Genomic DNA, 26,267 nt, shown 5'->3' with positions numbered 1-26,267 from the left:
GAAGTAATGCAGCAAAATGGCTATAGTTTAATTTTTTGCTGTGAATGGGATAATATTGAAAAGAGCTTTCACCTGCAGAAGATATTCCAGTTTGTTCCCAAACCTACCCTCAGGCACCTCCCTGGATTTCTATAACATGCATAAGAGATATGTGCATGAATGTAAATCTATCTTGTGCGTATTCCTTATGTGTATCCTGAAAATCAAACTTGCCGGATATCCAAGGAGATCAGGAATTGAATGTACATGAGACGGCTTTGCATGTGCTGCTGTATGCAAATCTGTCTTGTGCATATTCATTGTAGATATCTAGAAATCCTGACAAGCTGGGGATCCTGGAAGATGGGTTTAGGAAACCCTGAGCTAACCTTACTTCCCAAAGAATTCCTTGCACATCCAGCATTCCAGAACTTCTCCAGATTTTTGCCACTGATGGAAAGTGATAGGAATCTGATTTCATGAAACCCTTAAGCAGGAATTCTTCACACACAAATGCCAGTGTATATACGTAAAAGGCCTTCTAAAAAATCACCTCACGTGTAAAAGTACACAAGGTGCGATTAGGCACATACTGGTATGCAGCTTTTCTGTAGGCACATTCACAGGAGGAGTTTGGGTGGAACTAAGGCAGTCACAATTCATGCATGTAATTGTGCTGGGGTCTTTATAAAATATGCTCTAAAAATAGTTGCCTTTTAGGCATATTTCTCTAGAACTAAGAGCATCCATAGATGGTTAACAGATTCTTAAAAGTATATTTTATTTATGTGGCATAAAGCTTTCTCAGGTGTTGAGGTTAGAGTCCCTTGGCTTTTCAGCTGCTTTAGTTGAGGTGTTGAGTGCCACTTAATACCCCAGTCTCTTATAAATGGTAGTATGTTTCACATGAATGATACCATACAATGATTTCCTCTGTAAAGCTTGTGCTTTGTCAATTTTTTTATCTTTTGGAGATTTCATTGTCCTTTTCTTTACCAATTATTCCTTTTGTTCCCCCCCTTAGTCCAAACGGAGATCTCAGGGGCTGTCACTGGATGCTGTTTACCACTGCCTGAATAGGACTATCTTGTACCAGTTTTCAAGGGCCCACAAAACTGTTCCCCAGCAAGTTGCTGTTCTGGATTCTCTGCGTGTCCTTACTGTTAACCGAAACCTGATCCTGGGACCTGGGAACCATGACCAGGAGTTCATCGGCTGCTTGGCCCACTGTCTGATTAATCTACACGTAGGAAGGTACCTGGCCTTTTACTAAAGTGCACTAAGAAATTAGCATGTGAATTAGCATGCAGTGTTAGCGCATTGCCATGGTAATAGTTATCATACTGGCATGACATTTAGCTTGCACTAATTCATGCGCTGTGCAAAGCGTAGAATAGGCAGGTTATAGGTAGGGAATGGGCATAGACCATATCCTGCAGTTAGCATATGGTACACTGTCAATAGACTTAGCACACAATAGAAGTGTTTTCTGCAACTGTATAGGAAGATGTTGGGCATGCCTTAGCAGTTACCACACAGGCTGTATAGGTACCACACAGTAATTTGGGCACTTACTACACGGTTACTGCAAAACTTCACTCTACTTAGTAAAAGGACCCCTTAGTGTGCCATTATCATGGGGGATATTGTGAAAGAAAAGAAAAAGTGGCCCTAGGAAGAGTACATTTTTACAAGCCTAAATTGGGTATCCACAGTCAGATTATATAATTTGTCAATAAGGAACTTAAAGAAAAGATGTACAAAGTTTGAAAATGTATATATTGTTTGGTTTTCTAATTGCTAGTATAAGAGTTGTCAAGGCAAAGCCATTTACATTTTTTTTAAGTGAAAAAATAATAATTTTTTCTTCCTTTTTGAAGAGAGCTTTGCTAATATAAAAATATGTTTGGTTTTCTAATTTTGTAAATCATTTTGGTGTGCATCTCCCTATAATGCCATGGTGTTGGTTGTTATATGACAAGAATCCTCAAATAAGGGGGACGGACTCTGAAATACAAACTATGGGAGGGATTTTGTTCCATTCCATTCCTTAAAAACATCTTGAAATACATTTCTTTTAACATGCAATTCTTTTTCTGATGCCATGGTTCAGTGCTTCCTCTCATTTTTGATTGCAGAACATAGCAAATCTAGTGATAAGAGAAAAATGTTTAAAACTGATCATAGTGTGTGGGGGGTTGGGAAGTGATATCATTGGGAGCGATAGCTTGATTTAGGAGTTCTGATCGGGTTGAAGCTGGTTCCCCCCCCCCCCCCCCCCCATCGCAGCTCAATAGCCTTCGCAGGACAGTTATCTGGCCAACTTAAACCACCTTAAGGCTTACCTCTCAAATGGCGTCTCAAAATCGAGGAGGAGAGGGTCACACACCAGTGAAAATGGGAGAGAGGAGTGGCGCGCCCTTCCGCATGGTCCTCGCAGCCCAGAGTGAACCCGATCCTGCAGAGCTGAGGACGATAATGCTGGCGGCCGGAGAGGCAATGCAGATTGCTGTGAAGGATGACGCCACAGGAATCACGGTAACAGATTTGCAGGCGTGGTTCAGCAATCTGAAAACTGACATTGCCTCAGTCAAAACCCAGATCAGGGAGACGGTACAAGCGATTAAATTCGACCTAGCTACCATGGGTATCCCTTTGGACCAGATGGAAGAACGCCCATGATCATTGTGAATTGGGAGCGCAGGAGATGCAGAGGTCAGTATTGGAGCTGCAGGAACAATAGCGAGACTTGCTATATAAAATAGAAGATCTAGAGAACCGCACAAGGTGGAATAATGTGAGGGTGCGGGGCATACTGGAAACTACAGAATATAAGGACCTTTCGAGTGTGGTGCAGCAGTTATTTGTGTGGCTGATGGCCCTGGGATTAGATAGTGTGGTGGAAGCACCTTTGATCGAGGGAGCACATAGGGCATTGGGCCCTCGAGTGGATTGTAAAGCCCAGAACATTGTGGCCTGCTTCCTGCGATTTCCAGATAAAGATGCCATTCTCCATCACTGCTACATTGGCTAAACATCGGTCCTTTCGGGAAGTAACCCAGGCTTTGAAAAGGGCCCAGATGCGCTATCGGTGGACCTTCCCGTTTGGTTTGCTGGTGCCTATCAATGGTGTTCCCACAAAGTTTACTTCATTGGCTGCAGCTTGGGAAGCACTACAGTGGATTGATATCCAGAAACCTGCTATGGATCGCCACCATGAGGAGATTCGGCAGCACTTGGCGGAGTTCCGCTGGCAAGGAATGGGAGGATGTCAGCATAGGCCCCACGAAAATGGCAATCAACAATATCCATAGGTCGTGCATGGGCGATCTTGAGACTTGAAGCAGAGATGCTGGCTGGTATACTCTGTATTGTTATGTTTGTGTTTTGTAACATGTGGGGGCTAAGGGGATGAACGGTGGAGGGTTGCCTGGAGAAGTGAAAGTAAACTCAGGGAGGAGGGGGACATGGGAATGTATGCAGTGAGAGTGCTGGAAGTATGTGGTGTGTATATGGAGGGCTGTGTGGGAGGAGGGATTGATGTATGTTTTTGGGGTAACGTAGATATGAAGAGAGAGAGTGGGAGGTTGACCACGGATACCAAAGACTGGAACAGTGTACTTGAAAAAAGAGGTTTATTGAACAAATGACTCAACACAAACGTTGTGTTTCGGCCACTAGGCCTGCATCAGGAGTCTGTATTGACAAAAAACTTCCAAAGTCCTGATGTGGTTGAATACCGAATGGTCTTTGTGCATAGGCTATATCCAATCTCTTGATCGAATAAGTAAAATAATGGTCTTGAAAAAGACCTTTGGTTTGGAAAAAATCTTGTCAGTGAAGGTAGACTTTTAGCGTTTAAAAATTGTTTCTTATAATGTGAAAGGTCTTAAGTCGCCTGGGAAGCAGAGTCTACTGTTTCGAGAATTAGGTAGGCTCAAGGGTGATGTCTGTTTTCTACAGGAGACTCATCTCCAGTGGTGTGCTGAAGCAGGTTCTCACAGGCTCGCAAGAGCCGGTTGTTACGTTTTTAAGAATTTTGGGAGCCGGTTGTTAAAGTAGGGCCCTCCATGACTACTTTAACAACTGGCTCCCAAAATGTGGGCTTGGGCCCCCTGCAGAATTCTCTTTTACTTTGCTGGTGGGGATGCTGAGCCCTGCCAGCCAAGTAAATAGGCTGCTGCTGTTCCCCACTCCTTGTTTCCAGCTCTGAGCAGCAGGCTGGGACTTCTGGAGCATGTGAGAGACGTTCCAGCATGCTGCTCAGAGCAAGACGTTGGGAGTGGTGGCAGTCCATTTATTGGCTGCCAGCAAAGGTATGCCTAGTGTGCCCGCATGAAGGGAGGGAGGAGAGAGAGGCAAGTGTTGCTCCCCCTCCCCCCCCCCCGGTCACCCTTGGCCCTTCCAACTGCAGAGCTGGCTACGTCCGGAGAAAGAGCCGCCTGTTAAAAATTTACCAGCACACCCCTGCTCATCTCCAAAGGGTCCATGAGAGGTTGGTGGTTTTGCACCACTACCCACTTAGGCTTTGGGCTACAAATATGCAGGAATATAGGAAGGGGGGGAGTGGGGATTCTGTTGTCTAAAGACTTACAAGTGGAGATCAAACGGATTAAGCATGATGCCTGATGTCATTTTTTGCTGGTTGTGGGGGCATAGAGGGGCGGTTCTATACGTTTGCCAACATTTATGCCCTGAATGTGGGTCTGGGACAATTTTTTGATAACTGCTTATCGGAAATTCTAGGATTCCAAGAGGGGGATTTGATAGTAGGAGGGGATTTCAACGTTACCTAGCGCTTAGGCTGGATAATACGGGGGGGGGGGGGGGGGGGGGGGGATAATCACTATGGGAAGGGAGATGGGAAAATGTTTTGTGATTTTTTTTTTTTGCCACACTAGACCTCATAGATGGATGGAGGCAGACACATAGTCTAGATAGGGACTACACTTTCTTCTTTGCTCACCGGAGCTACTCTAGGATTGATTACATTTTTGTTTGTTACATTTGTACCCCGCGCTTTCCCACTCATGGCAGGCTCAATGCAGCTTACATATTGTATACAGGTACTTATTTGTACCTGGGGCAATGGAGGGTTAAGTGACTTGCCCAGAGTCACAAGGAGCTGCCTGTGCCTGAAGTGGGAATCGAACTCAGTTCCCCAGGACCAAAGTCCACCACCCTAACCACTAGGCCACTCCTCCACTCCACTTTGTGACGAAGGGGCTGTTTTACGCCCAGAGATGAACTGGTATTGGGCAGATTGTTGGATCGGACTATGCCCCTGTGTGGCTGGATCTGCCCGTTGGTTTAGATTTGAATGGCCAGTGATATTGGAGACTTAATGACAACCTCATTGAGGAGCCTCTGCTGGCACAGCAGGTGGAGTCATGATTGGAGGAGTATTTACAAAAGAATGATCATGAGGGGGTGTCTGTTAAGGCCCTCTGGGAAGGGTTGAAAGCCACTTTAAGTAGTCGTTTGGTTGCTCTTGCTATGCAGAGGAGGAGGGAGAGGATGGCAGAATTGGTGGAGTTGGGATACATGTGCTTTGGCTCATCGCCATCAGGCACATCCTACAGATTGGGAAGTACTATAGGCCAGTTGGGAAATGCACAACAAAGATTGAGGAATTGGGAGATGGATGATCTTGCATATCACCTGCAGTTAGTCCAACAGAGGTATTTTGAATTTAATAATAAAGCCAGTAAGTTGCTGGCGCACTGCCTGAAACAGCGGTGTACCAGGAATAATAATCTTTCCGTTAAAGGTAAGCTTGGGGAGCTTCTGCAGGGTGTTAACTTCATTCGGTAGAGCTTTGTGGAATTTGTCAGGGAGCTATATGCGCCCAAAGGGGGCCTGTCGGATGCAGAATTAGAAGCCTATTGTGAGAATCATGGGCTGTGGACTCTGCCAGAGAGGGAGGTTAGGTTTCTGGAGTGCCTGATTACTGGTATTGAGGTACAGGGAGCGATCCACTCCATGAAACCGGGCAAGTCTCCGGATTGGATGGCTTCACAGTAACTTTCTATAAGCATTTCCAGCATCTGGTTGCCGCATCTCAAAAAAGATATAGTGGAATTAGAAAAGGTGCAGAGAAGGGCGACGAGAATGATAAAGGGGATGGGACGACTTCCCTATGAGGAAAGGCTAAAGCGGCTAGGGCTCTTCAGCTTGGAGAAAAGGTGGCTGAGGGGAGATATGATAGAGGTCTATAAAATAATGAGTGGAGAGTCCAAGATGGCCGCTGAACGAGACGTACGCATTTTAGAGCTCCTGTGAATTTCCATTTTGTTGAAATTATTACCTTTAAATATGCCAAAGAGAAGGGGAAGAGCTGCTGCTGCTGTTTCCCAGCAGCAAAGATCTCCTATGTCTTCGGGTCCGATGGATTTATATTTACAGAGAGCCTCAGGTTCGGTATTACCGTCGGTGAGCGGCCCGCAAGCTCAGCCCAGGGCTGGAGACAATGGGCTGGAAGTTTCTTTGAGCCCCGACGAAAGTTCTTTGAGCCCCGATGGAAGAGACCTTCCTCCTTAACCGGTGGGAAGCAGTTCTCCGATGACGGTGTCTGCAAGCTCGAGTACCGAAGAGTCAAGGGGCAGTTCAAGACGGGAAGCAGCTCTATCTACATCGGAGGAATTGGGGTGTTTTTTAACCCTCACTTTATCTGCACACATGGCAAATGCAATGAAGCTACAATGTAGTAAATTTTAAATGAATCAGACTTATGTACTATCTGTTGAGCCTCTGGTCCGCCTTTTCAACTTCCTTGGTGATGGTGCGCAACATCTGTATTTTATACGTCTGGCGGGTATTACGGTGAACCCCAAGGAGGTTGAAGACCCATCACAGTGTAGTTCGTATTGCCCCATCTTTTTGTTGGGTGTACATACTAAGATTTTGACCCAGGTGGTAGCAAATTGTGTGGCCCAGTGGGCCCCCAGAGTTATACATCAGGACCAAGCAGGGTTTGTGAGTGGTAGGCAGATGGGGATAACATACACAGGGTGCTTAATGTGATGGATAGGGTGAGGCGGACGCATCAGGGAATGCTTTTATTTTTACTCGGCATGGAGAAGTCCTTCAATCGGGTATCATGGGCCTTCATGTTTCGAGTATTGGGGATGCTCGGAATAGCACAGTGGTTTTTTGATTGGCTTAAAGTGGTATATATTTTAACCTGATGGCCTATGGAAAGTTAATGGTAGATATTCGGAGACCTTTGGTTTAGAGAGAGGCACCCGTCAGGGTTGTCCCATATCCCCACTGTTGTTCGCCTTGCTTATCGAGCCCTTGGCACAGAGAATTCGAGCTAATCCCTTGATATCAGGGGTCTGGGCAAATGGGATACAATATAAAGTAAATTTGTTTGCAGATGATGTCTTACTGACCCTGGCAAACCCGGGTGTCTCCCTGCAGGCAGTTATGACTGAATTGGAGATGTATGGGTTGGTTTCGGGTTTTCAGGTTAATATGGGGAAATCTGAGATCCTTAATATCAGTATCTGGCAGGAGCAGGAGACAGCCCTGTAGGTCCAGTTCCCCTTCCGCTGGCTGTGTTCCTCTATACGCTACCTAGGGATGGTCCTGGGGCACATGGGTGAGAACTTGTAGGAATTAAATTACAAGCCTCTGTTAAGCCAGATTGGGCAAAACTTGGATAGGTAGACTAAGTTAACAGTGTCTTGGATGGGTAGGATTGAAGTGTTAAAGATGATGGTGTTGCCTAGACTCCTTTACCTATTCATGACTATGCCTGTCAGGATTTCTCCCAGGGAGTTAGACAGTATTCAGCGCTGCTTTTCCCAATTTATTTGGGCAGGTCGGCACCCTAGGGGAAGCAAGATGGGAGGTTGGCACTACCAAGCGTTCGCAGGTACGCAACTGCGAGCTCTTTTAGCATGGTAAACAAGGGAGGCTAAGCAATGGGTGCAGTTGGAGCAGGAGGGAGGGAATGACATACCGCTGTTGCATCTGCCTGGCTGCCTCCTAGTAGTCATCTGGGAGTGGGTGAGGGGGGCTCTTATCGTGCCTTTATCATGAAAATTTGGCTGGGTGTTCAGGGGAGTCTTATGGGAGGGTAGGTGTTATTCCTGGTACACATCACTGTTATATAATGAGGACTTTTCCCCAGGGAGAGGTCAGGTTTTATTTAGGAGATGAGAAAAGAAAAGCTTAGTTTGTATGGGGCAGTTTTTTGACTTGGCAGCGGTGAAGGTGAGACCATTTGCTTAATTAAAACTATAATATGGGTTTGCTACCTAGAGATTTATTCCCCTTTCTGCAAGTTAAGCATTACCTTAGTGGCGCCGAGCGTTAGGGGATCTGCGGCGGGGCAAAAGCCCCTTTGAGGGGTTGTTGGGACCAGTGGTACAGAAAGGGGCCCTTTCCCAGATTTATCATTGTTTGAATCATAGAGGAGTTTTTAAACATAAATATATGGGGCAATGGGAGCTTGATTTATGGTGGGAACTAGGTGATGAAGGGTGGGAGGATATATGGGAGCACATGTCCAAGTTGAGGATGTCTACTATAATTGTAGAAAATGGTTGCAAGGTTCTGCTGTACTGGTACTATACCCCATCGAGGTTGGTGGCAGTGGGGGGGGGGGGGTCCCAGGGATAACTGTTGGAGGGGTTATGGGAGTTGAGGGACGTTCAGCCATATGTGGTAGAGCTGTGCTCTAGTGTAGCTTTTCTGGTAGAATGTTTTTTGCATGCTCTTCCAGATTCTGTGGGTGTGTTTGGACCCAAGTATAAGCCACTTCCTCAATTTTCTGAGAGTGAGGATGTGTTGTTGAGACTGGGCTTGACTTCGGTGAGGGTGGTGATAGCGACTACATGGAAGATGCCTCAGATACCCAGTCTTCAGCGAGTGGTGTGTAAGCTGGACCAAGTGGTATGTTATGTATCGATTGACAGATCTCCACCACTTTAGGGTGTTCTCTTTTGATTGGTGATGGAGGTTATATAGAGACTGGCATGAAACTGATGGTCTTAGTAAGCTGGATAGTCTTTTAGAAATGCAGGGTTGGAGAGGGGAGGGTTTGGGATGGTTAGATTCTATGTGTGTATTAGCTAGATACACTGCAGAAACCACTGTGTATCTTGTGTTTGTGAGTTACAGTTACCTTGTCTTTGCAATAAAGGTTTGTTAAAAAAGAAAAGAAAAATACCGATTAGAGCTCCTATTTTTAGGGGGGTTTAACTGTAGTTTTAACAAGCACCCTTTGAGGAGTACACTTTCTTTTCTCCTCCATGGATGGATTACAAATTCATCAATATGTCGTCAGTCTTTTGTTCAGCAAGGAAGGTCATCGCAGAAATTCTCTGAGTTTTCAGAGGAGGATATTATGAATTTGATCTTTTTTTTTTTTTTTTGGCTTTGATTAAATGAGCTGTTTTCCCAGTTCAATATAATGTGAAACTGCTAATTATCACTATGAAAAATGTCTGAGGCTTTCACAGGTAATCATCAGTGAAAATTTCCAGCAAATAATTAAAGATGAATTTTGTTAGGTGTGGGAAAAATATTAATCTGTGCTTCTGAAGTTGAACAGTTTTTTTAATTAAAATGTTTTTGGTTCTGCATTTAATGTGTAGTCAGGGTCTATTGACTAAAGCATGATTCAGTCTAGTGTTTCTCAGTGATGGCTAAAGAGAGGTCTAGTTTTCAGGGTATCCACAAAAATATTTGATGTAGCTGTAGACCTGTGGTTTAAAAAAAATGCTGATTTGCACAGCTTGTGTCTGAAAAACAGTCATGTTTGTGACCCCTGAGTGCAGGAGCTGAGATCCTTTGGAGCAGTGTACCTAAATAAGTCTGTTTACTGAATTGCGACACAGCATCATATCAGGGTGGGTTTGTTGCACCAACACTAACAGCAAATATTTAGTGGAACAAATGTCTTGCATCACTTGGTGAATCTATTCTAATCTTGTTTGAACATTTGTAGCAATGTTGATGGGTTTGGACTAGAAGCAGAAGCCAGGATGACCACATGGCACATTATGATACCTTCAGATGTAGAACCAGATGGAATCTACAACCAGGATGTTAGTGAAGGTAAGAACTGGTCCCTGACACATTCAAGGCCAGCATCAAGAGGCCTTTCACTTTCAGAAAGGAAACTTGAAAGAAGTGCAGAGAGGGAATTTTATGATCTGTGTGATTCATCTATTGTTTTTAACTGCTGACTGAGCTGCTACTAAAGTTAAAACAGGACACACTTTTAGTAGTGGAGGTGTTACATTTTATTTATTCGGTGAGGGTAATGGAACTGATAAATACTATAGTCTGCTGTTTTTCATGACTTTTTCCAGAGCTTAAAAAAAAAGACTGAAATTGAATTGGGCTCTGCAGTGTGCTGTATATATGGGGATTCTGCTTTTTACAAAGCAATTACAGATCATCTTAATGTCCAATTAAGAAATGTTGTGAGGAGTAATTGTTGTATATAATCATATAATTTATTTACTTATTTATTGCATTTGTATCCCACATTTTCCCACCATATGGCAGGTTCAATGTGGCTTACATATTGCTAAAAAGGTGGTTTCAAAATTTACATTTGTAGAAGTCTAGTACATAATACAGAAGTACAAAGAGTATCTACACATGCTGGATAAGCAAAGAAGATACAGAATCATAAGAAAATATAATGGTGTTTAACAAGTACAAACCATAAACAATGGCTTCTCAAGAACTGTCCTGAGGTTCCTGGATTCTGGTATGCTGTGTTACATCCTAGCAGAGAGGGGTGCAGGGAGAGAGCCTAGTGCTTAGAGAAATGAGCCAGGGACCAATATTCAGTTCTTGCTGCTCCCTCACAGCTCCTTCTGATGTTGGCTAAACCATTTTTGCTCCTCCTTCGTTATGATCAGGCAGTAACTTGGTGGGGAACACCAGGGGGGGGGGGGGGGTCATTGTTGTGGGTCAAGGGTACTCAAAGGGGTCCATAGGCCAGTCAGGTTTTCAAGATATCCCTTATGAATATGCATTATTACTTCCTATTGAGTAAATTAATTATAATCTGTTACAGACAATACCTCATCATAAAGTAACTACTCTTACATTTTAATATTGCAACTTTATTTAAACACAAACCTTGTCTAAATCAACTTGTAAAAAATGGAGCTACGTATGCTTCCATTGTATTACTTTTTCTCATACTCACCCACACTATCAACTCTCACACCAAACATTTATGCATCCATTGTTAAAACAGTTTCTCACTCTTGCGACTTGTATTGAAGTATATGTAAAGACACAAAACATTAATTTCAACACTTATAATCCGTTTTCTATATGTACTTTCTGTTGTTTATATAACACTCCGTATCACTTAACAGATCTTTTTCCAGCATAGAATTTTCCAACTGGCTTTCAAAACTACTTAAGTGTTCTTTTCGTCTTGCTTGTCCATGTATTAATTCAGCAACCATCAAATCCTTCAGTCTTCAAGTGATAAAATCACTTCTTTATCGGTAAATACTTTCACAAATTCTGTTTCCTTTACAGTAGCTGTTCTCAGTCTTAAGCATTTCAAATCTTGTGTCAAACCCGACACAGTCACTGTGTTTCACGCAATGCATCTTCAGAGATTTAACTGTCACAAACAAGATAACATAGAGGAAGCCTATGCTTCTATACCCCTTGTTTTTGAATAATATCATTACTACACTAACTGCTTACCTTGACCAATTTTCAAATATTTTTTGGCTCCATAACCAGAGCAGCCCTCCAAATGGTGCCTAGCTCCCAACAACGCCGGAGCATACACACTAAAAACATCCTGCAACTTTTTAAACCCATTGAGCTTGTTATGTGCACATCCCTAGCCACTCCACTTCCTTACTCAAACCAGACAGATTCACTGTTTTCCATTCATAAATCTCTTTTCTTTCAAAAACATTTTCTATATAATGTTGCCACTGCTAAGGTTACCAAATTGGATTAATACTACAAATCGTAAATCATTTATGTGATTTCCAGCTCTTTCGGGGTATGGTATATTGGCCAGACTATGAAAAAAAATCAAACATAGGTTGGCACAACATCTAAGTAACATTAGATTACAGAAAACGGAGGCACCATTAGTAGAGCATTGGGTAAATCACAAACTCGAAATAAATTATTTAAGATTTGTAGTATTGATCCAATTTGATAACCATAGCGGTGGCAACATTATACAGAAAATGTTTTTGAAAGAACAGAGATTTCAATTTATGAATGGAAAACAGTGAACCCGTCTAGTTTGAATAAAGAAGTGAACTGGCTAGGGATGTACACATGACAATCTCAATGGGTTTAAAAAGTTGCAGGATGTTTTTAGTTTGTGTGCTCCGGCGTTGTTGGGAGCTAGGCACCATTGTTTCCAGTACCAGTTGGAGGACTGCTCTGGTTATGGAGCCGAACAATGTTTGAAAATTGGTCAACGTAAGCAGTTAGTGTAGTAAAGGTATTATTCAAAAAGAAGGGGTTTAGAAGCATTAATACTATATGGCTTTCTCTGTTATGTTGTTTGTGACAGTTAAATCCCTGAAGATGCATCGAGTGAAAACATTGACTGTGTCAGTTTGACTCCAGATTTTAAATGCTTAAAACTGAAAATGGATACTGTAAAGGGAACAGAATTTGTGAAAGTATTTACGGATAAAGAAGTGATTTTATCACTCGAAGACTGAAGGATTTGATGGTTAACAAATTAATACGTGGACAAGCAAGACTATAAGAACACTTAAGTAGTTTTGAAAGCCAGTTCTGAAAGTCAGTTGGAAAATTCTGTGCTGGTAAAAGATCTGTTAATTGATACAGAGTGTTATATGAACAACAGAAAGAATATATAGAAGTAGGATTATAAGTGTTGAAATGAATATTTTGTGTAGTTACATATACTTCAATACCGGTCGCAAGAGTATGAAACTATTTTAACAATGGATATATGAATTTTTGGTTTGAGAGTTGATAGTGTGGATGAGTATGAGAAAAAGTAATATAATGGGTAAATATAATGCGAGGAAGTATATTTAACACCATTCTTTGCAAGTTGTTTTAGATGAGGTTTGTATTAAAGTTACAATATTAAAATGTAAGCGTAGTTACTTTACAATGAATATCCATGAGAGAGATTTGCATGTAATGGAGGTGACAGGCAGATCTATGACAAGTATATTCATTAAGGATATTCTGAAAACCTGACTGGTCTGTGGCCCCCAAGGATGGGTTTGAATACCCTACCAAAATAGGTTGACAGAAAAAGGAGTAGGGTTAACCTGAAGAAATAGTGATTCAGAGATACTTATAGCCAAATGTTTCTATGTCCAATTGGCAACCAAGCATTGAAAGTTGTACTTCGTTTAACTTTTGTACTTAGAAACATCTCTTGGTTATAAGCATCTGCAGCTCACCATTGCTTTTGGTTAACCCTACTCCTTTTTCTAATTATAACAGCCACCTTTCCCTTCAGATTGAGTCCTCCAGGTTGACAGGAGTTCTTTCAAAGATTAGCGTTAGTCACTGTTTTCCAGCTAATACTATAGGAGGCCAAAGAAGTATAGGAATGAAGATCAGGAATGTGGTCAGACAAGCCAGGTCAATATCTAACAAATCAGGAGCAGTACAGCATCAGCAGATAAAATTATAAATGGGAATCAGGCACCGTGCATGGTAGGCAGAATAGGTTCAGAAATGGTAGACAAAGGTTGGTAACAGAACCCAAAAAGAAGTAGTAGTGCACCCAGGAACTCACATGTGAGACCTATGAAAGGGCAAGGCGGAATGGGAGGTCACAGGTTTAAATGGCTTTGGGGGACATATCAGACCAAATCACATCATCAAGTTTTGATTTGCAATGGCTTAAAAAGGCTAGAGGAAGTCATGATCCCACTTCTTATATGAAGTGGGCACGCTGAGGAGGTAAGTATGTAACAGAACCTATCCCCTTATGGGGATCAGTATCCCTTGAACAAGGTTTAAAAGGATACCAAGCATGAAATTGGAAAAAGAAGGTGGGTACTATGGATACCAGAGGCAGACAGCCAGGACCTTTCCTCCAGACCATATCCTTTCAAATGAACCAAGTATTCTACTTTGTCCCTAGAGCACTGGACATCAACAATGTTTTGATTTTCATATAGATCTGGTGGAGAAATCCTTCCTGAGGATTCATATGTTGGCATCACCAGAGACACATGAACCACAGTAGAGAAACAAAGAGAGCTACATAACTTGAGACATACAGAAATGAGCCTCAAAACTTCCTCTGCTATTTAGGGACCAATTTACTTAAGGCCATGCTTGGCAGAGCTTATATGAAGCCAAATATACATTATGGGCAACCACACTCTATCTCCTGCCTTGTAATCAGGAGTTTCATGACAGCATCCATCTGTCATTTGCTTCTGTCTTTTGTGGCTGTGAAAGGATGGCAGTAGAACAGCTTGCCACACCCTTTCCATTCAGTGGTCAGCGTTGTCTGTTGCAGGCACATCAACTTGGGATGTGAGTGTGTAGGAATGCCTCAGTTTACTTATCAAACATGCATTAGAAAAGAATATAGTCACAGAGGCATGTTTATCAATATTATGAGGAACTCTACCTAATTATCTCGATGGTCCAAAATATAACCATGTAGAAACTGTTGTAATAAGTATTGATTTTCTCATTTTGTCCATTTGATTGAAGGTGGTATGCAGAGGAAAAAGACAGTGTTATTGCTAATTCTTATAAAATGCCCTCCAAAACTTAGGGGGTCTTTTCCTAAGGCACGCTAGCGTTTTTAGCGCATGCTAAAAATAGGTGCACGTTAAATGCTAGAGACGCCAATGTATTTCTGTGTGTGTGTCTAGCTTTTAGCACCTGCCTATTTTTAGCGCATGCTAAAAACACTAGTGCACCTTAATGGACTCTCCTGTCAGATGCAGTGTTATTTATTATCCCTTGTAGTTGAAAGATGTGCTTCACAGAGTGTAGATGAGTGTAGATAATGTGGGTGATAAGGGTAGTTTCTGCAAAAGCACAAAATAAGCCATTTTACTGAATATATCCACCAACGCCTAGATAACTATTACCTATGAGTGGTGATGGATCTACAGTGAAATCCATTGATATGAGAGTACAGGTAAGCCCTGATAGTCCAGAATTTGGGGTTTTGGTTTGAGCAGAGATTGCATATTCTTAGCGAATCGATAAAAACATGGGCATGCATGAAGAAAATCGCATGCAAATGAGCTGCTCACTGTTAGCTCATTTGCACGCGATTTCCTTCCTAAGGAGGGGAAGCCAGTCGGCCAGCTGAGCATGCGCAGAGTAGCCAAGCGTTATGCTGGCTACTCTGCGCATGCCAAAGACGGCTTCATACACGCAGACAAGCTGTGTGTATAATAGCCGTCAATAAATTGTTGGGCATTTTGTGCAGCAGAGGGAGAGAGCGGGAGAGAGAATCAGGGATCGGGATGTGCGAGGACGCCCAAATCAAAACTACTACTACTACTTATCATTTCTATAGCGCTACTAGACGTACACAGTGCTGTACACTTGAACTATTTGGATGCCCCTTTCGATTATGCCCCTGCAGGTCTCTCTCAGCCAATCACAGCACATTTAGCTGACACCAGTGACAGCTATGACCTGGAGGGGCATAAATTTATTCCTACACTGACGGAAGAAGGGACTACACCAAATACAAGAACACACATCCTACAGCACAAGAGGTCAAGTAGACACGAAAACATTCTGGCAACAGATATACAACAATGAATGGACAGCACAAACAGACTCCATATATTACCTCGTGGAATGGGATAAAAGATGCAAATGCATACTAGATGAAATAGCACCCTTACGAACAAGAACTTCATGTAAGCATAACTGAATACCATGGTTCAATGATGAACTGAAAAAGCTAAAAACACAATCCAGGAAACTCGAATGAGCATGGAGAAAAACAAAAGACGAACACACACTCAACACATGGAAACAATCACAAAGAAAATACAAATACGCAATAAGACAGACCAAAAGATCAGACTATAAAACTAAAATAGGGACAGATTACAAAGACACGAAGAAATTATACCAACTCGTGAACAAACTCCTAGACACCAACTTGGCCACTACATCGAATACAGACAAACTTGCCAAGTATTTCAATGAAAAAATTGCAAACCTACGCAACACGCTATCTCAGGACAACACTGACATCGAAATCTTCCTTAATGAGTTGGACCCAACTACTGGAGAATACCCGGCAGACCGAACCTGGTTAAAATTCGCCCTCCTTAGCGTCGATGCAGTTGCACAGGCGATCAGCAGGTTCTCCAACACTCACTGTAAACTAGATACCTGTCCCAGCTACCTAATGAAATCCACCCCTGACCACTTCATAGCAGACCTCACATTCCACCTAAACTACATGCCTCAGCAAGGTCTCTTCCCTAAGGAAAATGGCAATATCATACTCACTCCGATACCAAAAGACACCAAGAAAAAACCAAATGAAATCACTAACTACCGTCCAGTAGTATCCATTTCGTTGTCGTCAAACTGATGGAAAGCATGGTAGCCAAACAACTTACAGATTATATAAACAAATTCTCAATACTACACGAATCACAGTCAGGTTTTCGCCCCTCCACAGCACAAAAACAGTACTACTCACTCTCCTAGCCAAATTCAAGCAGGAAATAGCAATAGGCAAAAACATCCTCCTCTTCCAATTCGACATGTCTAGTGCATTCGACATGGTAAACCATAATATATTAATAAGACTACTAGGTAAGTTCGGGATTGGTGGAAACATACTTAGCAGGATCAAGGGTCTCCTAACCACAAGAACATATGACATAAAATCAAACTCAAACATATCATCACCGTGGAAAGCAGACTGCGGAGTACCACAAGGATCACCGCTATCACCGATCCTCTTCAACCTAATGATGACCCCACTAGCCAAGTCCTTATCCAACCAAGGCCTTAACCTTTTCATCTATGCAGATGATGTCACAATATTCATTCCTTACAAATTTAAACACAGAAATCACCATCAAAATCAAGATCAGCCTGAACATCATGGAGTCTTGGGCAAACGCATTTCAACTAAAACTAAACAAAGAAAAACACACAGTCTCATCCTCTCATCCCTACAAAGCGTGGATAACCCCACAATTATCAGCACCCCAGATTACACCCTTCCTATCTCAGACAGCTTGAAAATCCTCGGTGTTACAATGGACCGCAACTTAACACTAGAGAGCCAAGTGACATCCACAAGAAAGAAAATGTTCCACTCAATGTGGAAACTCAAATGCGTGAAACAATTCTTCCCGAGGGGAACATTTCGCAACCTGATACAGTCAATGGTACTAAGCCACGTAGACCAAACCTTAAAGAAACTTCAGACCACTCAAAACACGGCAGCTAGGCTTATCTTCGGAAAAACACGATTTGAAAGTGCAAAACCCCTTCGCGAAAAACTACACTGACTCCCAATCAAAGAACGCATTGCTTTCAAAATCTGCACTCTGGTTCACAAAATTATCTACGGTGACTCGCCAGGATACATAACAGACTTGATCGACCTACCAACTAGAAACACATCCGAATCAACACGAATGTACCTAAATCTGCACTACCCAAGCTGCATAGAACTCAAATACAAATCTACTTGCGCGTCCAGTTTTTCCTACATAAGCACACAACTGTGGAACGCATTACCAAAAGCCTTGAAAACTACAAACGACCACCTAAACATCCGGAAAACACTAAAAACTAACCTGTTTAAAAGGGCATACCCTACTAATCCAACATAAATGCCTGATCTCTGCAACACAACAAAACTAAAGAACGTAACGGACATAACACAACTCTTCCATCGTACGATTCCCTAGTGTGGCTGTGCCACATGAACTTTATCTTACTACAACATCACTTTGTATTTGTTTACACCGGAGTGTGTAACGCCTCTCCGGCACTATGTAAGCCACATTGAGCCTACAAATAGGTGGGAAAATGTGGGATATAAATGTAACAAAATAAATAAATAATCGAAAGGGACGTTCAAATAGTTTTGATTTGGATGTCCTCACACGTCTCGTCTCGATCCCCCGATTTTCTCCGGCGGTGGTCATTTTGGTTCGGGCACCTTAGTCGTAAGAAAAATAAGCCCAAGAGAAGGACACCCATCACAAAATCTGAAGAAAAAACCATCCAAGTGTTCATCAGGGACGTCCTTTTTTGGGGGGGGGGGGGGGGGGGGGGGAGGGGGGTGAAGGACATCCAAGTGTTAGGCACTTGAAAGGACGTTTTTTTTTTCTTCCGATTTTTGCGATGGGCGTCCTCCTCTGGTTAGTGTCGTGGACTTTGATCCTGGGGAACTGAGTTCGATTCCCACTGCAGCTCCTTGTGACTCTGGGCAAGTCACTTTAACTTCCATTGCCCCTGGTACAAAATAAGTACCTGAATATATGTAAACTGCTTTGAATGTAGTTGCAAAAAAACTCAGAAAGGTGGTATATCAAGTCCCATTTCCCTTCCCTTCCTCTGCATGGGGTCCGCTCACAGCAGCCCCAACGAGAGAGGTGCAGACCTCCCGTTAGTTTTTCCACGGTGCATGGGGTCGGAAAACGGCTGTGCATCTACCTTGCATGCACATTATAATACTAATTAGCTCATTTGGATTCCGTTTTCATTAGCTGCTACCGTGACAGGAAAATGGCTCGGAGAACCCTTTTATGCATGTCTTGTTTTACTACTTGCTCACTAGACTGGCTAGAACTGGTATAAAAACCACGTTGCTGGCTCGTTAAGTTTATTGCATCTGGTCCTCAGTGAGCAAACACAGTGCAGGTTAAACAGGAAAAAAGAAGCACTGTTCTTCAAAGCCTGCTCAGCCAGCTATAAGTAAACAAACCCACAGTGACCCTGCTGTCAGTAATGAAGTCGGGGGGGATGCACTAAAGTCGTCATTAGAGCCGTTCCGTACCGAATTCCATAGCGAATCGGTAGGGAGCGGCTATGCATGAAGGAAAGGGAATGCAAATGAGCTGCTCGTTGCTGCTCACTTGCATTCTCTAATTCTTCGTAAAACCGTCGGATAATGGGCCGGTAGAGCATGCGCAGAGCAGCCAAGCGTTATGTAATAAATAACAACAAGCTATTATTTCACTCATTTATTTCAATAATTAAAAATTGTTGAACACTTTAGTAGTCTGTTGGCTGCCTTTGCCTTGTGTCGCTAATTTCAGGTTTCCTAAAAAATTGAAGTGCCTCCAATAGTAGCCCACCCTAGACTTCAGAAAACCCAGTGTTTCTAATAATAGCCTGGGCAATTATTAGGGAGAATGCAGTATCTTGATTCTTCCAATACCCATTCAATATCATGCCAGTTCCTTGTTCCCTAGCTCATCTTTAATTTCTGCTGGAGAGAATTTCCTGAAAAAATATGCACAGCAGTAGAATTTTGGTAGTGATTTGGTCTCTTTGGGATAGACTTGTTTCTGCCCCTGTTTCAGAAGCATCTACTGCTACAAGAGAGGACTAAAGAGAAGGTTGTTTTGAAGTCATGAAATGCCTTAACTGCTTCAGGTGATCAGTGTTGGAGAACAGCTTCTTTTCTGGTGAGGGCAGTAATGAGTGCAGTTATTATGGAAAGTTCTTAATGAAATGTCTGTAAGAATTAGCAAACACACACAAAAAAATGTTATGTTGCGTTTCGCCTCTGTGGAGAAACTAACAAGATCTTTCTGTAACCCCTTATCAGACAAGATATACCTCAAGAAGGGTACCTTGGTTTCCTCCGACACTTCTCAGCTTTAGTAAATAAATGGTTGTCACTGGCATGTTTTGATGTGTTGCCTATGAAGGGTAAGATATAGGGAATAGATGAGAATATCACCCAGGCATATATTACAACATACTAGTCCAGCACACATTGGAGCACATCATTAATAAACTCCTGTAAGACGGGGACATTACACAGTACAAAGAGCATTATCAAGTATTCATAATGGCCGTCCCTGGTGTTGAATGCTGTCTTCCAGTCAGCTCCTTTTCTAATGTAACTCAGGTTGTATGTCCCTCTATGGTCCAAATTAGAATAAATGTGAGCACCCTTTACCTGATCAAATAATGCAGATGTGTGTTTAGGTTGATTTACTTATATTCCACCTTCAACCAAAGCAGATCATATAAAAACATCAGTTATATAATCACAAAAAAAAATCACAAACATAATCATAACAGCAGCAGCTACGCTTTATTTCTACTGCCCTGTAATGACAGAATGAAGTAAGTACATTCTGGCTGATTTATAGAAAAATAGAAAGAAAATGTTGTCTGCTTTTCTTCAAAATAAAATCCTTTCAGTATAGGAATCAACACTCTTTCAGACTTTAAAGCCTCCCACTGGTCTATAAATCTTCAAAACATTTGACAAAAGTAGGCTTATCTTTCAAAGCCTTATGAATCTAAACTAGAATTTTAAGCAGCACTCTTGATTCAACTGGCAACCAATGTAATTGCATAAGCAAAGGTGTAACTGACTGAAAACATGATACACTGCAAATGAAATGAACAGCTACATTCTGAAGTATTTGCAAAGCCTTCATGGATGAAGTAAATACTCCAAGATATAAGGAATTACAGTAATCCAAACCACTTGAAACCATGGCCTGGACTGCTGTTCTGAAATCTTCAGCTGGAATAAAAGGTTTCATTTTGCTTAGTAGGTTTAATTTATAAAATTGTTCACTACCATCTATGTTTAAGCAAGAGCCTGCAATCAACCAACACACCAAGGGGCTTGTTTTTAAAGCATTTAGATATACAGTACTATAATAACCTATGGTGCTTTGAAAATGAGCCCTTAAAGCTCTTAACCTGCTGGTCAAGTGGAACATCTTGACAAAATAATTATATTTTACCAGGATTATCTGGTAATTCACCTCTAGTCTCCATAACCCCCTACATCTTTTTAACATTCAAAATTAATGTATTGTCCTCCAACCAAGATGGTACCTTAGGGAAAACAATGACCAGATAATTGATAGCAGAATCCATCAAAGTACTAACTCCCAAATTCTATATATGGTGAATAACAAACCAATGAGCACTGATAATTGCCATCCTAACAAGCAATTATTAGCGCTAATTAGCAGTTATGCACAAGTCCGAAAGTGAACGCAGGAATTAGAGTCATGGGTGGATCGGGAGCATTCCTAGAATTTAAGCGCATAGTCACAGAATAAGTTTATAGAATAGTGCCGAGAGTTATTTTTATTTTGGGAGCCATATATAGAATTTAGCCCTAAAGGGTGGGCAATTTTCAGGCATCCTGTTTACCTGGATAAAAAGCCATCCTTATTTGGTTAGTAAAAATGTATAAACTAAAACTTGTTTGTTGACCTATCTAAGTGGACTAACATGGCATAAACTGTAGCTATGACTATTCTTTTGATTTACATCCATTTTGTTCTGTACTTTTGACAGCTCAAGTCAGCAAGGCATTTGTGGGTAATTTTATATCTGTGTGCCTATTTTATGCTCCTGTAGGCACTATTCTGTAAAGGAAAGTAGGTAGCTAATTCCTTTTATGTTATACTAGTGGAACCAGGTATGTAGCCGCATAGGCATAAGTACTTATGCTGGCCACAGATTTGACACAAGGGTGCACCTAAATGCAGGAGATATGTGTGTAACAAAGTATTCTATAAATTATATAAACACTTGTGAATCTCACCCTACACTCTGCCCAGACTCTGCTTCACTACCAATTATAATGTTCTATTACGTATTGTGTTGTCATTGCAAGTAGTATACCATGCCATATTTTGTATTGCTACTACTACTTATTTCTATAGTGCTACAAGGCATACGCAGCGCTGTACACCATACACAAAAAAACAGTCCCTGCTCAAACAGCTTGCTACTTGAATATTTTTACTGCTGTAATTGCCTATTGCTCATGTTTGATCTACTCTTACTGTACACTGCCTTGAGTGAATTCCTTCAAAAAGGCGGTAAATAAAACCTAATAAATAAAATAAAATGTACCCCTACTTGTAAGTGCTATGTGAGGTACACACGTGTTATGGGAGGTTTGGCATTTATACACGTACACACATACATGAATATATGCCATTCTAATAATTTATGTGCATACGTGAGGTGTAAATATTAGCACCTATTTTAAAGAATGACCCCTTTCAGGCAAATACATACCAGTCTGCATAAAGATATGCAATCACTTAGCAAGCCCTGCTTCTATGGACTGGCAATCATTAACAAACCCTGGCAGCTGGCTGCTTAAATGGAAACTGGCTTCTAGTATATTTGCTTCCAGCCTCTTCGGTTCAGGGGCTCTCTATTCCTCTTGCTGTTGGTCTCACTCTCTCTGATGGCGGCTTAGGTCCTGTTCCTCCTTGCTTACTTTTCTGCTGGCTAGCAGCCTTTTTTGTTTTTTTTTGCTTTACAATTCTTAATTACTTCTACCTGGCTCCCCAGGAAGTTTCTTCTAAGACTTGTATCTTCCCTAAGGCTGTACCGCAGAGTCATAGCCATTCCTTTTTGGTTTCCAGAGCTCCCGCCTGTGCTCTTCTTATTGTATGAAATAGAGACATGCATGGTTATATGCTCACAAAAAAAAAAAATCTTAACCAAGTACTTTAAACAACTTTTTTTTTTATAATCCAATTACAATAAATTCATATAGATCATCTTTTGAAAATTTTCTTTTCTCAGTAAACATCAGTCCAAACTTGTAGGATATGATGTAAAATGAAAACATAGTATCCTTCACAAAATAAATCCATCTTGTATGACTCAGTTAGTTAATTGCTAAAGGTGTCTTGCATTCTCAAATCTGTTAGCACTCAATATATATCTTGCCACATGTCCATGTACAACAATTTGTAGATGCTTTTTTTTCTCATTTTGCCTTACACAGGGCGCCAGCTTCTTTTAAAAGCTGTGAATCGAGTCTGGACCGAGTTGATACACAGTAAGAAGCAGGTTCTAGAGGAGATGTTCAAGGTCATCCTTCCTGTCAATGATCGAGGTCAGGTTGACATAGCATTTGCAAGACCTTTAATTGAGGAAGCAGCTTTAAAATCCTGGCAGAATCACTTGGGTAGGTGCAATTGTACATCCTGTGTATTCTTTGTAGTCATTTTAGAAATTGTTAGATTCATATTTAAAATGCTGTATTCATGTAAAGAAAGAGAACTCCTATTGGTAATGAAATTGTATTTACTTTATCTGCGCAATTGCACAAAACAAAATAATTCAAGAGTGAGAGCAGAATTATTAATATCCTGAAAGGTTCAAAATGGGAAGTATTAGTGTCCTAAGTAAAAATGTGTCAAACACTGAAAACTTGGGGATTCATAAGTACTTAGTGTGGCTAGTTTTTGTTTTTTTTAGACAATATCTTTATTAATACCAATAGCATACAATATAGCATAGCACTAAAATAAACAAAAACCACACTGCTAAGAACACACCAGTCAAAGTGACATATCTACAAGAGCAAACGTCTCAAAGGAAATCAATGAATCAAGTCCTCCACAGATGACCATGACAGCCATTGGCATATTTTATAATAGACACACCAAACACACAAATGAGCTTAAATGGCACAAGGAATCATTTTCCTCATAAACAATACTGCATTCAGTTCATAGAGCACAACAGAAAATTAATTATTTGAAATTATTTCTGTATATATAAACAGTGGTCACAGACAATTCCAGATCATACAGTTGAAGATAGTATAACCATTAATTCTCATTGTCCAGTATCTTCAAAGTTTACAAGACATTATTGTGGACTATAGATGAGTAAAGGATCATGTGCTGGAAATAAGTTGATATAACAATTTCTGTTAGAATTTATTATGACAATAGTCGTCTTTTCATTTCAAGATTTGTACTTGACGTTAAAATGTAAATGCAATTAAAAAAAAAATAAAGAAATAAGTTTACAAGACATATCGAGAACCGAAACAAAAAGCCCCAGACAAGTCTCATTTTGCCCCACATAAAGCTGTCAAACATGGCTCATGTCTGAAGCATCAGACAGAATTCAAACTATCAGAAAATCAATCAATCAATCAATGATTTTATATAACGAAAAATGTAGTTCCTCTATCCCAAGAACAAGACAATTTCTCCTGCAAATGGAAAGTAGGGAGAGGTCCCTAGTTTTAACCTCACACTGTGGCAGTAAAAATCTGAGGGTAGGCTTTTAGAACAACAAAGGTTACATTCTCAATCTTTCTCAGATAAGCATTTTTAAAGATGCCACCAATTGTAGAAATGTAAGATTGTAGCTGTGAGGAAGAGTTACTTGATACATAAATGCTCCTCCCCCCCCCCCCCCCCCCCCCCCCCCAGATATAGGTAGGAAATCAAACTAAAGTATTTATTTACATTACTCATGATTTAATAACTTAAGGAAAGGGTAACTGAGATTGGAAAAGCAAGGCTGGGATGTTTTTATTTTACCACCATTTTATTTTCAGAAGGAGGCCATAGAGTTGAGAAAGCATTTGGTAGAGTATAAGGGTAGCACAGGACTTCTGCCGTATCTGGAGCTGTTCAGACTATTGAGTTTTCAGGGAGCTCTTCTCAGTTCTGCCTTGTGGATAAAATGGAGTTGATATCAGCGTGGTAAGATGCGGCCTCCTGTTGAACATCGGTTGCATTGACATCGGGAGCTGGGGTTTACATTGGGTGCTGATGTATGGACAACTTTGGAAACTGCATCTTTGCAGGTTTCCGTTTCTACTCCTTTTCAGGAAAATGCTATAAAAGTTCTATATAGGTGGTATCTAACTCCTGTTCATTTGCATCATATGTTTCCAACATTATCACCTCTGTGTTGGAGGGGTTGTGGTCAAAGGGGTACTATGGGGCATCTCTGATGGTCTTGTGTTAAGGTACATGCTTTTTTGAAAGCAATTCAATATAGACTCCAGGGTTGGCTTTCCAAACCTATTAAGTGGTCCCCCGAATATTTTCTGTTAGTAAACCTCCAGGACTTACAATGCCTCAGTCATTGTTGGTCCGTCATGCCATGTCGGCTGCAAGAGTTACACTAGCTGCTTCTTGGAAGTCCCCTCAGGTCCCTTCTTTAATTAAGTGGTTAAATAAGTTGTGGTATATTTGTGAAATGGAAAGGTTGAGAGCTATTAGTGGTAAAATCTTATCTAAGTGGGAGGTGGTTTGGGAACATTTTACTTCACATTGTTCTTTTTAATTATAGTCTGCAGAAGCTTAAGGGGTAATATGATGGAGTTGAGGGGTGGGGTTTTTTTTTCCGCTCTTTTGAGTGGGTTGAGTTTTTGTTTCCTTAAAATTACTATAAATTATGAAAGTTTCTAGGTTGTGTACAGATAATTGCTTTTGGGACTTGCTTCTTTTTGGGAAATTCAATGTTGTTTGTTTTCCAATTTGTCTTTTGTTGTAACTTATATTCTTGTTTTTTAAAGTGTCTCTGAGTGTTTAATACAGACTTCTTTAAATTTCAAAATGGAGTTGATGAAGATTCTGTCAGCATTATATGTGTTGTATTGAATCCAGTTTGGCAAGCTGGATGGAAGTCTCTAGAATGAAGTTGATTGAGGCTAATTGTGAATGCTTTCTTGCAAGAATTAAAGGAGATGATAGACTTGTTTAAGCAGACCTTGTTCCTGAAGATACTGGAAATTATAGATATATTTTCAGCATCTCATTTTTGATGAAGGCAGTAGAGAAAATAGTATTCTTTTTGTAACAAGAGCTTGTGGATGAGTAGAATATGTTAGCCCTTTGTCAGTCAAGATTCAGATTTGACATATGTTGTGATATATGTAATTAACATACTTTCATGTTTTATTATGGTTTGATGTGCCTTTCATGTTTAATGTGCTGCAGTACCAGCAGCCCTAACTTGATCCTTACCCCCTCCATCAGGCTAACGAGAACAGTGCTTCATGTGTTTTCCTTCTCTGCTGATTGTTTTTACTTGGGTGATTTGCATGTGTGGGGGCCCTGTGACCCTATGGAGGAGAAGGCAGATAAGGCAAAAAGTTTGTCTTTCCTCCTACAGACTGGAGAGCGAGGAGAAGAAGGTCACAAAGGAGGAAAGCATGAATGAAAAAGAGGGAGAGAGGATCACATGTGGCATGGGAAAGAGAGGATCACACGGGGATTAAGAGAAAAGGCAGGTTTGGGAAGTATAGAGAGATCATGCAAATTTGATTTGGTGTGCCATGAGGATCCAGAATACTCTAAAGTGTACCATATATT

At 41.2% G+C, this 26,267-nt stretch overlaps 1 protein-coding gene across 5 annotated transcripts in view; it reads left to right on the top strand.

The window, feature by feature from the left end:
- The window catches only part of WDFY3 (WD repeat and FYVE domain containing 3), a 655,707-nt gene that overhangs the window by 437,202 nt on the left and 192,238 nt on the right, over window positions 1–26,267 (top strand). For all 5 annotated transcript variants that reach the window (XM_030190597.1, XM_030190598.1, XM_030190593.1 and 2 more), the window contains 3 exons: window positions 1,004–1,233; window positions 9,938–10,047; window positions 22,925–23,107. In XM_030190597.1, the coding sequence (XP_030046457.1) occupies window positions 1,004–1,233; window positions 9,938–10,047; window positions 22,925–23,107 (523 nt within the window). The remainder of the gene's footprint in view (window positions 1–1,003; window positions 1,234–9,937; window positions 10,048–22,924; window positions 23,108–26,267) is intronic.

Source organism: Microcaecilia unicolor, chromosome 2 (genome assembly GCF_901765095.1).
Source record: "Microcaecilia unicolor chromosome 2, aMicUni1.1, whole genome shotgun sequence".
NCBI classification, from domain to species: Eukaryota; Metazoa; Chordata; class Amphibia; order Gymnophiona; family Siphonopidae; genus Microcaecilia; species Microcaecilia unicolor.
Note: the sequence above shows the minus strand (reverse complement) of the source record. Positions and strands in the feature narration are given on the sequence as shown.